Source organism: Acanthochromis polyacanthus, chromosome 1 (assembly GCF_021347895.1).
Source record: "Acanthochromis polyacanthus isolate Apoly-LR-REF ecotype Palm Island chromosome 1, KAUST_Apoly_ChrSc, whole genome shotgun sequence".
Classification (NCBI taxonomy): domain Eukaryota; kingdom Metazoa; phylum Chordata; class Actinopteri; family Pomacentridae; genus Acanthochromis; species Acanthochromis polyacanthus.
In genome coordinates this window covers 17,553,418-17,567,448 of record NC_067113.1, presented here as the reverse complement: position 1 = coordinate 17,567,448, position 14,031 = coordinate 17,553,418, and the positions used below count along the sequence as shown (strand labels likewise).

The 14,031-nt window shown below is 43.1% G+C and overlaps 1 protein-coding gene across 2 annotated transcripts in view; it reads left to right on the top strand.

Moving 5' to 3' along the window:
- Positions 1–14,031, top strand: part of LOC110963933 (latent-transforming growth factor beta-binding protein 2) — an 89,141-nt gene that overhangs the window by 44,881 nt on the left and 30,229 nt on the right. For both annotated transcript variants that reach the window (XM_051948864.1, XM_022212462.2), the window contains exons 9-12: positions 7,475–7,549; positions 11,246–11,368; positions 11,454–11,618; positions 13,094–13,399. In XM_051948864.1, the coding sequence (XP_051804824.1) occupies positions 7,475–7,549; positions 11,246–11,368; positions 11,454–11,618; positions 13,094–13,399 (669 nt within the window). The remainder of the gene's footprint in view (positions 1–7,474; positions 7,550–11,245; positions 11,369–11,453; positions 11,619–13,093; positions 13,400–14,031) is intronic.

The window sequence follows — 14,031 nt, the reverse complement described above, 5'->3', positions numbered from 1 at the left end:
TCACAGCACTGTGGAAAGTGAGATGAGACAACTTTTCAGACCTGCAAACTTCCAAGTTGCTGCAGCGGGACGAGCAGCTAACGCTAACGCTACACAAGGCCGAACTGGAGGATTACGTGTAGCGATAATATGTGACCGTTTCTGGGGATGACAAAAGAGAGTGAAAATATATGTGTGTGAAAGGAGAATGTATGTATGTGAAAGGAGAATGTATGTGTGTCACGGGAGAATGTATGTGAGTATGAGAGAAAATATATGTGTGTGAGAGGACGAGAATGAATTAAGTCTTGTACGGCCCCTCATAAGAAAATGATTTAGTTACGAGTCTCATTTGAAGCACACTCCAGAAACAGAACCCACTGTGATGGTAAGAAGACGTCTTATCATTAACAAGCAAGGAGTCAGGAATGTGTTGTTCGTGCAACTCTGAGGTTTTCTTAAATACCCTCTCCAGAGAAAATGAAGTTTTTTAGCATGCTGGAGGACACATTAGAAGTTAAATATCCTGTCATGGTAGACTATCTCTGTCTTTACATTACATTGTACTGATGATAATGTGGAAACATGGATTCAGACTTCCAGGATGGCTGAATAATGACATTACAACTTCTTATTGTCTAACATAGAGTAGTTTTACACTATTTGAGCAGAATTGTAGGTGAGCTGGTGTGCTTGAGCTGCAGCAAATGGATGCACTGCATGGAGAGAGAAGCGGGAGTTTCAGATCCACACATTCTAGAGGAAGCAATACAATACAATAACTTTACTCATCCCCGAAGGGAAATTCAGTAAGCCATTGTGTAGAGTTACATTTAAGACATTTCAAGGCACGAAGTGTTTAGTTTCATGGGGAAAAAAACTTCTAATTATGTAACTTTGATACACAGATATGAGTTTTCAGGGGACTTTAAGGATGTATTTCCATCAGTAAAGTAATCAGTGGTTCACAGAGCCAACTGAAGGCACATTGCTGTAGCCCCAGTCTGACCTACACTGTAGTGTTGGCATTACTCTCTCTAGCAGTGCTGGCAGCCCCTCCCTCACTGTGTGTTTCACAGCGAATGGAATTTCACAAGCCATTTGTCTCCCCATCTGTCATTGATGGGCAGCTTCCCTCTCTGTGACTCTCCCCGTCAGCGATGCTGGGAGGCTTCCCAGGGAGCCAGATCACAGGTCTCCAGGGCCTAAAGTAACCACCACACCCACAGGAGCCTTGGCTTCCTCCAGCTCTACCTCCTCGGGTCATCGGGGTCATGCTTCATTCCCGTCTCCTCTCTCTGACGCTCTATAATGAGGACGATATTCTTCACGAGGTTTAGATCAGTCAGATGAGGCAAAGGAGGGGCCTCAGAGAGCTCCACGATTTCCAGATCTTCCCACATGAACTCATCCCTCCGAAATCTTCCGTCTATTCCCGAGACATTTAATCTGACATCTACTGAGGGGCCAGAGCCTGTGCCTCTTGCTTTTTATTAGCACTGATCAAACATGAACACTTGTTAATGACCAACAAAAACCAGAGATGCAATGACTTTGCTTCAGAAACAGAACAGATGCACTGGATCAACTCCACAGCAGTTTCTCATGGTGATTAGATAGAGACATCACATCTCTTTGACAGCATTTGATGCATTGATGTTGACTTAGTGTTATCCGCTCACAACTAGAATGATGGAATCTATTAGCTGGGCAGTCGTGTGGCTAATCAGAGCTGAGCAGACCTAACCACCACGAGAAATACATCCCAGTTGGAGGCAGATGGATATGAAATTTGCGATGCATTTCTTAATTGGATACAAGCTAAGTTGAGCATATTTTTATTGGGAATGTGCAGTGACTTGCCTTCCCTTGGATCAAGCCCAGGTGGTTAATATTCCACAAGGAATTTGAGATTATAGAGGAATGTTGGTCTGCTTTAAATGTGTTTGATGCTGGTTGTGCTGCTATCAGCATCTTGGAGAAGAGCGTCAAGCAGAATTGTCAAACTACAAACAGATATAAAATGCATACTTTCGTGAATTGAAACAATGAAAAGTATGTTTTGAGTAAAGACTTAATGTAGCAGAAAAATGAAATAAGCTCTTCATCAAAGACTTTTGTTCTTGCTGCTTCACATGTGCCATGGGTTTGTTGTGTTAAAGCAATATGACACAGATACACAGCTAAGACTGTTAATGATTGAGCAAATACAGTGTCTTGTAATTTTTACTTTGGTTTTGTGTTTATGTGAGTATCAGCAGGGAGACGGTGACTTTAATCCCATGTGTCCTAACCGATTAGCCTTAGCATCACTAGCAGGGACACATTATTTACAGGGCATGTGATATGGACCGTGCCAGATTGGCAAATGTGGCGAGTGCCAAGGAGACATTCTGCTTTGAAAGAAAATGACTTCCCTTTAAGCTGTTTGCTCCAATCAAGCATTGGCTCAAAGGCCATGAAGAGATGGCTTAGCCATCACAGAGACTCCAAAGACCTGAAACCCTCCATGGTGATTAAAGGGCTCTCTGTGCTCCTGGTTTTCTCTCGGTGGCACCAGTTTGTCCTGTGGCAGCATGTCAGAAAACAAATTGCTGGATAGGATCCTGAGTAGGTCTTGACTTTGATGTTGGTTGTTTTCCCATGTTGTGGCCCCCAATGGAATAAAAAGGAAGACTGTCTCCTGTTTGCATTCTGTGAAGGACACTCATCCCTCCTGCCTCGTCTCTCACACGTTCTCAGGTTTTTCAGTCAGTTCAGTGGAGAACTGAGGTTGGTTCCCTGGCAAGTCCCTGGAGAAGCTGGTGAAGGGCTCTGAGCCCTGTGATTGATGGACCAGTCTGCTCAATCGTCTTAGAAGAACAGCCTGCAGGCCGGGTGGTCTACACAGTGATTGTACCAAAATTAGCAATTAAAGATTTCTGTATGGCTGAGGAACTCAGCTGACTCAAAACCTTCTTCCTTCTCAGTCTCCTGCCTCTTTCTCTCTTTACCTTCTCTCCTATTTTGCATAAGCTTTCATTTGAATACCCAGCAGCGCTTTTCACTGAGCAAATTTCACTTTCATACCAAAAGGGATTTAAGTGATTTATTCAGGTTTAGGTTTGAACAGCAACAGCATTTGAGAAGCTTTAAGGAATTTGAATTACACTTTCAGGTCAGGGAATTTGAGCAAATATTATTGAACAACTGCCAGTGGAATTCACAACACAATTGAATGGAGACGGACAATAAATTAGTAAGGGGTGACAAAGTCTTTTGTTAAACAGGGCTAAATGGATAGGCAACAATTGGAAGGTTTTGTCTGCACCCTCTGTGGATACAGACAAGTCTGGGTCTACAGTCTTTGTAACCACGGGTGACACTAATGATGCGCAGCTTGAGCTCACTCTTGCAAGCCACTGGCTGTGTAGCTCTATATTTTCTACACAAATGATTGTAGAAACCAGCATGGGAACTGGTACACCATTAAAATCTACCAAGGACATCATCATTCTTTGCTTTTTATATAATAACGGAAACTACATGGCAAAGTAGTCTCTGATTTTTATTCCTGGTGCTAATTGTGATTTCTTGAGGTAAATGGTTATGACTTTCAGACACATGATCCGTCTACAGAGGTTTATGTTTAGCTTTGCTCCAAAGTGGCACTATTAATTAGTTAATCAAACAGCAGAGACCCACAGTACTATATGTTACAATAACAGAAGGCAACCAGTAATTAGGCGGGTCGTTGTCAACCTCTGCATGCTGAGCTTCAACAGCTGGTTTTTAAAATGTGCTGCAAACAATTCGCCCTTAGGGAACAATAAACATACAGTGAATTGAACTCCAGTAACATAAACTTTTAGATCCAGGGCACACATAAGGAAATGTTGAGTAGTATCTGCCAAATTAGATCCTAAGTGCAAATAAAATTTTATGGACATAAATGTGTCTGGTATAAATGGAAGCATGCCAACTTTACATCAGTGTTACACAATTAAATTTTAAAACTATACAAGATTTTTGTTACTTCTGCATTATTTTTTTCTGATGTCATTTTAAGACATTTGACATGAGCTGTCGCTCAGATTCAGGCCGGAGTCGTTACTCACTGCAGAAGTCCTCTTCTCCCTGCTAATAAGCTTTATTGAGACTCCAGGACCTCCCCCACTGGGCTTCCCTTGGCATGTGCGCCCTGCTGTCACTCAGACCAGACTTTTCTTGATTCCATCGCTGCAGGAGGACGTGCCCGCCGCCCTACCACAACAGCTCATTACTCAGAAACTTTGGTAGGGGGATTAGGAGGGTGTGGAGGAAGATGAGGAGGTGGGCAGACAGGAACAGGGGCGTCGCTTTGACACAGTTCCCCTTTTACTCTTTGGCCCTTGATGCTGACCCACTTCTGCTCTGTCAACCCTCAGGTACACTGACCCTGCCTGGTCGACTGGGTCACAGCAGGACCAAAACATAACTCAGCTTCCAGGATCTCGTTCCCAGAAAACTTCCATGTGTCACACATTCCAGTCACTCCTGAGAAACTGACACAAACTCATAACCGACTGGTGGGGCTTGTTTTGATGGTACATATTTACAGGATCGTTGTGTTGGTATTTTAAACCTCAAACAGTACAGCACCTAATTCTACCTTTGAAAAATAATGACTGAGCTTCTGAAACAAGCAGTGGAGCAACACTGGATGTTTTATGTGTAATGTGTGTTTGTGTTGTGTTTAATGTCTGGTGGCATTTATAGCTGAACACAACAGGTGGTTTGTAGAGATGTGATCTTGTCTGGTCCTGCTCGGATACGGATAGCCATTTACAGGATATCATAGCAGAGCGGACTTGGTCACAAACACGGTGAGACTTTTCTCTCTTTCCCAAAGCACTCTGCCAGAGGAGGAGATCTATTTTCTCTCTTGGCAAAGGGAGTGATGCCTTGCCTCCTTTCCTGCATACGTCACCTCTGTTTCCAATCTTTCATCAATGTGGCAGCAGATTCAAAGCAATGAATTACTTTGGTAAAATATCATTTTTTAGGCTCCTTGTGGGAATCCAAAGATTGTCGTCACTGTCATTTTTTACTCCTCTTTGTCTGAGGGAAATGTTGCGTACAATGATGACTCTATGTTATTCTCTTACTCAATGATGACATAAAGTAAAAAGTAAATGCAGACAAGCCATTTTCTCATTTAAAACAAAGACAACAAAGTGTCTCAGTGAGGTGTTGAGCCACCACATCCTGCCAGAACAACGTCACTGCACACTGGCACTGCTTCTCAAGACCTCTGGAGCTGGAAAGATATTTCCTCATTTGGGTTTTGAAATGATGACGGTGGAGAGCACTGTTGTCCAAATTCTCATAGGTGGTCAACTGGGTTGAGTTTAAGTGACCATTAAGGCCATAAAATATGATTTGCATCATTTTTATATTTATCAAACCAGTCAGTGACTGTGGGTGGATTGATTTGCCGTGATTCTTCCTTTTGAGGAGACAAGTGGGCCTGAACCATGCCAGGGAAATGTCCCCCACAGCAAAACAGAGCCATCAGATCCCCTCACTGTGTGGGTCAATAGTTCAGGCCTGAGCTGTTCTCATAGTGAACACCACACATGTACTCACCCATTTCTCAAGAACATGGTTAAGGATGACTCATCTAACCATATCACTTTTTCCACATCTCTGTGGACCAATCCCTCAAATGTGTATTTTTCTTTGTAATGAGAGGTTTATTTACTACAACAGTAATATCCTTCTTTACATAACTGTCAACAGGCTGTTCATGCTGGCAGTCTGATCACGACCTGCATTGACATTCTTAGTCACCTGAGGAAGAGCTGCTCTTCTGTTTTTCCGTGCATATCCCTCCAATACAAAGCAGATCAAGATATGTGACATGCGGACCACAATTTACAACATGATTTATTGCTGTCTTTCCTATAGATTTTAATCCAGTGCTTCAAAAGAAACTGTGCTGAGCCAGTTAAGCAGCCTGTGACTAAAGCTCCTGCCATCTGTGCACCAACAATGAATCCACTTTCAAAGTCACTTTGAACTTTTAGTCCTGTCATCTCCACTCAAATTCTGAATCAGCTTTGCCTCCTTCTTATACACAAAACCAGAACATGTTTGGATGTTATCTGTTTAATTGAACCATGCAGTGCACCTGTATGGAAGTATCTCCATTTGCTGAGTTCTTTCACTCATTTATTCAACTATTTAAATATCCCATCCTGTACCGTACTTTGCAACAGCAAAAATTCCTACCCATGTGCAATAATTTAAAAAGTCTGCTTGAGCGTAGGGTGTTGTACATACAACACCAAGTTTTTATCCCCACTCTTGGCAGAAACAACGTTTTTCTCGAGCATGAAAATCTGAATCATGGATGTCATGATTAGGAAACCCCATGGAGCAAAGTTCTACCTTCACTGCTTCAAGTTGTCTGATTTGTGACTGTAATTTGAATAGACTACAACAGTGAGAAACAGTTCCGTCATGTTAACAAGCATGTCATTATTCTTTACAGCTCTCCTCACCCAAACACACATTTTTTCCTTCCAAAATGAGATCTTTTCCTTTCAACATGATATGTAGAGAAACTTGTCATCTCAGTTTATGTCATGGAAAGATCTGTTCCTTATAATAATTCTGTCTCTGTTAGGAAACATATAGAACTTCGTCCATAAGGGCTCCATCCCGCTCTCCCTGTCAAACACACAGATGCAGACGCACACATTTGAACACAAACAGACTTTCTCTTTGCCATGTGATAGTCACATTGACCCCTCTGTGCATTTAATAGAGCATGCTGGGGCTTGACTGGGTGCTGAATGAGTAATGACACCATGTTTTCAGGCCTCCATCACTGACAGTCCGGCCACACCGGGGAATTAACAGACACACCGTGTTATTTACCGCGGCACCCCTGTGAACCTCTAATGTATGCAACTGACGCACACTCGCCATGTGATGTTTATTGCTTTGGCAAAAAAAGCAAGAAGAGTTTTTGGCCAATCACTTCTCCTTGAGCTGTACATTAATCATCATTCCTTGTGTGCACAGTTAAAGCATTAGTCTCTTGTTTAAGTAGATTTGCACTGCGCTTGATGATAAAGGTCAGAGCTGTCACGTAGGCTTCCCCAGCATATTTATGATATAAGCACTTCCTTCATCTGTCCCTGGAGGTTGAGGAGAGTTGTAGGTAATATGATTATAAATGACGTCGAGTGTTATCGTTACATTCTGCTGGATGGCAGCGCTGTCTTATAAATGTGGTTGATGAGGATTCATTTCCATACACTCACTCTGGGGTCCCTCAGGGCCCGGTTGTGGGTCCCCTCATTTTTCCTCTTGCTGCGATGTTCACATCTGTAAGTTATATGGTCCCCTCCTAAAGCCAAGCCACTCTTCTCCCTCCACGATGAATGCAATGCTTTGTGACAGAGAGGCCGGTGCTGTTAGATCACTTCACTCCTTCTAAACTGCGCTTTCCTCTCTCTGTTTGCAGCGTTCGCAGTGATCGCAAATGGACAAGTGGAATGTCCCAAAGGTTTTAAAAGGATGAATGTCACGCACTGTCAAGGTAAGCTATAAAATATACTGAAGGAGGTGTTTGTAGGTTAATCCTCTCTGACTTATTGTATGACTTAACCTTGCTGCAGATTTTAATAGTTAGTATATTTAAGCAATAATATATTAAAAATAATAGCAGGGATGTCATAAAAAGTTAATGCCCATATGTTTTCATACAGAGATCCCTGAGCACCTCTATAAAAGTCTTACTCCTTGCTGTACATCTGGCCCCTATGGGAACAATTAGGCTTGGTCCGGGGTCAGAGCCGAGCAGCCAATAAGCACATGGGGTTCCTGTTTTAATTGGTCTTGGGGTTCTGAGTGGAGAACGGTGCAGCAGGCTGTGATTATGGCAAATGTGGCTCCTTGAGTATTTGTGAGCAGTTTGTTGCTCTGCCTTGATAAATGTGCCAGCGGAGGAACATCTGTGTGACTACCAGTGTACCCATCCATGTATATGGAACAACAAACTTAGATCCCTTCCTGAAAAGGCGCAGTGTTTTCCACCACTGCTGCATCCTCGGTGTGGCTATTTGTCAGCTGGCAGTTACTTCAAGAGGCAATAACCACCCACATCGTCAACACCGCAGACAATCTCCCACTAAAGAATCCTGAGCATTTATACTTGTTGGTGGTGTTAGTACACAACACCGAAATTAATCGACATGAAAAAATAAACAGCGTCTGAAAGTTGCAGGAGAGCATGCACAGCTTGAACTGGGAACAAGACCCCGCACTGACACCTGATGTTGACACTTTGAATAACAAAAGGCAGCTTTTCTGACAGTCTACTTAGAGCTGTGTCACTGACTTGATTAATAGTGTCATAATCCAAAGGGCAATGCTTACTGAAGCCTATGGAGTACAACAACATAACGGTCCAGTGGACAGCTGTGACTACCTCTACAACAGGCCTCATCCACTGGTTCAGCAAGTTCAACACTTTTTCTGATCCGCACAGAGTTGCTGGCTTATTGATGTGTTCAGGTAATGATTGAGCAGGGACGCATATTTTAATAAAATAAAGACCTGTGGACAAGGACATACTTATTGTCCAATAGTGTGTCAAGCAGCCAACAAATGTGGAAATTTATCTTTCTATTATTCATGCTTTTCTTTTGTGATTGTTTCAAGATGTTTCTCCCTTTCAGTTACTCATTTTTTGCGTTCCAAAAAAGCAAAGCTGACAGCTACCCACAATATTTACTGGAGCGCTTAAAATTCTCTGTCCCGCTCAGCTGCTGCTCCATTCCCAGAAATTATTTCTAATTTCAGGGCCCGCACCAACTGCCAAGGAGGCAAAAATCGGCTTATTCTGGGATTTTGTCATTATTATCAGGATGGTGTCCAGCTTGCCCAACTGCCGCTCCTATTCTGAGCTGTTTGTAGTTTGTTTTATTGGAACAGAGCAGAGCTTGTCTCTTATTTGGTAAGAGGCCTGATTTACTGCCGCTCTGCCTCCGTACGCTGACCTTTGAGGTCAATGACGTCCTTGCACCAGTAAGATAAGATGCCCCACCAGTGCTGAATTTGGCTCTCTGACTTCAGAGATGTTTCCTTATCTCCAGAAGCTGCTTCTCAGAAATGAAGTCAGCTGAATTGGCCACTTGTAGTTTGCTTGTTAGATGAAAGGCCCACAGAGATGCGTGTGCAGGCTTTGTTGTGGGTGGTAAACTGGTGCTGGGAGCAGGTCATATTACTCACACACCACTTCAAAGAAGAGATGATGGAAGTCTTACATAACTCTTTTGACATTTTGGATCAAGTTAATAAAAGCTGCTAATGGTTTTTTTTTAACACTGACTTTTGAGGTTCATCATTTCAAATACTGGCTGGGTCAACAGTTTGAGATCCTGATACATCTGAAGGAATTTGCCTGTGAAAACTTATTTTTCCTATTAATGTCTGCTTTGGCTGTATGTTGAGAATGTGGATTCACTGGTTACAGTTTTTAAATGGATGCATTTTTGGCCCCATCACTTATGTCTGGTTTGAGACTTCCGCAGTAGTCCTAAGGTGCTCTCTATAACCGTAAGCTAATACATTATAAAGACAGAGATGCTGCCAATTTGCTTTACAATGTTCATAAATAATCCTGCAGGTGTTTATTTGAATCTTGCTTTTCCCAGAAGTTACGAGGGAGGAAAGGTCACGTAGGGTTGCAGCAGACTGAAGTTAGGAAGCTTTATCATGTGTCACTAGACTACGAAAACAGTTATGATTAAAGCTGTTGGTTCTTGTGAGCTCCTACCACAAGCACTATTTGTCATTGAGAGCAACCGAGCTTGAATTCAAAATAGATGTTGAGATTAGTGCTGGTCATGACAGGTTGTCATGGAAGTCAGTTTCAATCCCAATCAACCCACCAGCAGACTGTAACAATAGCACTAATCTGGGACTCAACCGAACCATGGATTAAAGACCCCATGTGATGAAGGCTGAGCCCAATGCTGACCTGAACTCTGACCAGATGCTGCTTAAACTAGACTAGAGTCACCGCACTACCTGCACACGCTATATTGTTGTTCCAGAGTGCAGACTGGTAGTCTCAGCGGAGGCAGGCGCGACATCTGTGGCCTGCTTCATCATCTTCGCAGCATGTACCTCATCCTTACTCATCCAAACAGGTCGCCCCGCTAACAGAAACACAGACTTGTTTACATTGTCATAACATAGCGGCCGAAGAAAGAGTCCCTCCTAAGAGAGATAGAGAAGTGGAAAGAGAAATGGAAAAACAAAATAGCAACAGAGATAGAAAAGACGAAACAATAAACAACAAAGGGAACATTGAGGCATTCCCTGGATAAGCTTCAGTCCACACAATTTATCAGCCCCAATCCCTCAAAAGCTTACTTTTTCCAGCAGGAAGCAAAACAACAAAACAAGAGCAGATTAATTAAAATTGGGAAAATCTGTGGTGGCAGGCTGTCGGGTTCCAGACGTCAAAGCAATGGGAAAAGACCTAATGATGTACTCTTTGTTTAACACAGTAGAACAACAAACTTTGCCTGGTCCCTGTGTGATCGCATGACTAAGCGCCTCAAATATGTCCCCCTATGCTCCTGGCTGGCACATTCACTGGCTCGCTTGCTTCCATTTGGCTTTGTGACTCAGGAGCTGTTGGAACAGTAGGCCAACTCCACTGGCCACTGTATCACTCCAGCACATGTTCCAGGCCAGACAGAGGGAAAAAGCTCTTTATAACTTTCACTCACTGACGTAAGCTGAGGATGCTGTGACCTAATTGGACACTGTAAAGGAAAGATGCTGAGGAAGATGATAATCTAAAACATTCTGTGATTCCCTTTGTGTCTGCATGAATACTGGGTTTCCCACAGCTTTAATATTTTACACTGAGAAAGATAAATGATTTTGAGTGCGTTTGTTTTAGACTGGTCAGATTTATTGTGCATGTTTCCCCCTTGTCATCACTTGTGCAACCCTAAAGTTTCCCCATTTCATCGCCACTCAGCAACTATTGACTCCATGGGCTATTGCAGTTTGTTGACACCTTTCTGCCTGTCTGAAAGCTTTCAATGTGAAACGCAGTTCACTAAATTTGATCTCGGTACATGCGCTAAGTTTGGTCGAGGGGTTCATTGGGAGTTCAAAAAATGTTTTGTCAGGGGAAAAAAATGACTTCATAATATTTCCATAATCAGAATGTGCTAAATACTGCATGACTAATGTGATACATATTTCACAGACATCAACGAGTGCCTGTTGCCTGGGATATGTAAGAATGCTGAATGTGTCAACGCCAAAGGAAGCTACAGGTGCACATGTAAGCAGGGCTACATGTTGGATGCTGCAAGGAGCCACTGTGTCTGTAAGTATTGCTTGTTTTCATGGAATTTGTCCAACTAATTCAAGCCCAGGCCAACATGTGACGGTTGTATTGACTTCTCTTGCAGCTGACAAAGCGGTGTCTGACCAGAGGGCGGCGTGCTACCGATCGATTTCAGCAGGGACATGTTCTCTGCCGCTTGCCAATCACCTCACCAAGCAGATTTGCTGTTGCAGCCGAGTGGGCAAAGCCTGGGGATCCGGGTGTGATCGCTGCCCTCTGCCAGAATCAGGTAACTGTCCCCAAAGCTACCCTGTTCTGCCGCCGAGTGTGTCCCAAGGCGTCATCTTGTCCACAATCTGCAGAATCAAATATCCATTTTTGATTTTACTGTACTTGCTGAAAAACTCTTTCCAGGGTTAAACGCTTTTGCAGATCTAAAATGTCACATGTAATCTTACGCAAGTGCGAGCAATGCTAGTGAAAGCGCAGGGGAAGAATATTTACCACTCAGTCACCATTCTGTTCTCTGGCAGGCGTGTAAAGCAGTTCAAAATAACCAAATGTGTTTGAAGTGGAAAAGGACCAAAAACATAACAGTTTTCATATTTTGGAGGCTACATAATAGTGGGAGTCAGTCTTGTGTTATCACTCCAACCCTCAGAGAGAAACCCCACTAATAGACCGGGAAAGCTTCACAGCAGAAATACATAGCTTAGCCAAGTGAAACATTGGAAGTAGTTGTCATCTCCCTTTTTTTCATACTGATCTAATCTTCAAAGTCTGTGAGAGAAACAAGCTGGTTTTATGGAGTGTCTGTACTGGCCGGTGATTCATGGGGATTGTCATAGATCAGATATCATAGACATAAGACCTCCATGGTGCTGCTCAGTCAGGACTGACACAGTACACAGACACACAGACTCTGATTCTTTCGGATGCTGGCTTTTGCATGGCCTGACAAGCTGTTAGAGCCATGTTCTGAACAAAGGCAGTCAGGCCCATTACTTGTGACTTGGTAACAGGAGCTTGTTAAGTTTCATTCCATATTTACTCCGGTTCCTGTGATGTGGCTCCTGATCATCTATAGCCCCATTTCCCTCCACTTTAAATTCATCATTCAGTAGCCTATCATATCCACGTTTCCTGCATTTACGCAAGCATTTACTGCAACCACATATCTGTCACTGCTCATATCTCTATTCCAGACTCTTTTGGCGTGCAGTTAATGGTTTCAGGTCAGGTAGGGGACACAGTGCTTCTCACTTGTAATGGATTCACCATTGCTGAGATTTGTTGGACCCGGATACAAAGAGGTGCAGTCTCCCTCTTTTTATCTGGCTGGCCAATCCTCCATTAGCCTCTCACTCACATGCCTCTACACCAAAGAGTTCAAAGGTCAGCCAGTATTACATGATCCTCTACTTCCCCCACTGGCATGGTTGCGTCTTTCTGTTTGAGGGTGCAGATATCCCCCCAATCTTTCCTGATTCCCTCGCTAGTAGCCCTCTGTGACAGCTGTCACTGAGCCGCCAGCTCACTAGTTCTGCAGCAATTGCCGAAACCCAATCTCCTCATTCACAGCACACAGCATGCTCATCATAACAGTATTACACGCTTGGCTTATGGTGTTACTGTGAATATCAGACAGAAATATGAGCCGCAACGACACTCTGTCAGAGCCGAATGTTGGTTTTTATGAGCTCAGAGTACCGAGGTGATGTTTTCCATCACTTATTGTTTGCTCCTGTGTTCCCTGCCCTACAGACCACTTCAAGGAGATCTGCCCAGCTGGTCACGGATATACTTACTCTCGATCTGATGTGCAGATTTCTCTCAGACAGCTGGAGGCTGATGAGCTGCAGAGCACAGGGTTGTCTCTGGAGGAGGAGAACCCCACTTATCCTCAGTTTCCATCTTCTCAGCCTTCAGTGCCGCAGTTTCCCAGCTACCCGCAAACACCACAAGTACCCCAATACCCTGAATATCCCGAGACACCACAAGCACCCCAGTACCCTTTGACTCCACAGCATCCTTTCTATCCAGCCAGAGAAACACCCAGACAGCCAGACGGTAAGAATAAGATGCATGGTGCATTCAAGTGTCTGCTAACTTGACTTTCGGCCTTGTAAATGTTTACTGTGAATGATAAAGGGATGAATAATTGTTGCTTTATGCACTTAGGCCTCAGAGTTTCCCAAACATCAGATTCACTTAATTGCTTGAATATTTTTTTTACCATAATCTACGGCATAAACAACGCAGGACATCAGAAAGTAAATAGATTATGTTTTATATAAAGTCCAAACATCAACAGGATGTTTTGATCTCCATGAATACATGTCTGATATAACACCGAACATATTCCAAGTTGCGTTCATGTCCTCCATCCATCAAATGAAAAGCCTGTGAGCATCACCGAAATGCACACCAGTTATCCACATCGGCCATACATCTAAATCCTCAGGATTTCCTGTGAATGTATCTTCTTGATTTAAGGCTTGTGAGATACTTTATTGGCTACGACATTTTGATTTAGATGAGGAGACGGTTCTATAAATATTTAGGGCTTTTTGTCTTCATTATCAAAGATATCTGTTTCCTTGTCTCTCTTTGCATTTTTCCTTGGCCAGTAGTCTGCACTGCTTCTCTGATGCTTTTTCATCTGGCTCAGAGAATGAATGTGTCATAAGCTTTGTTTTATT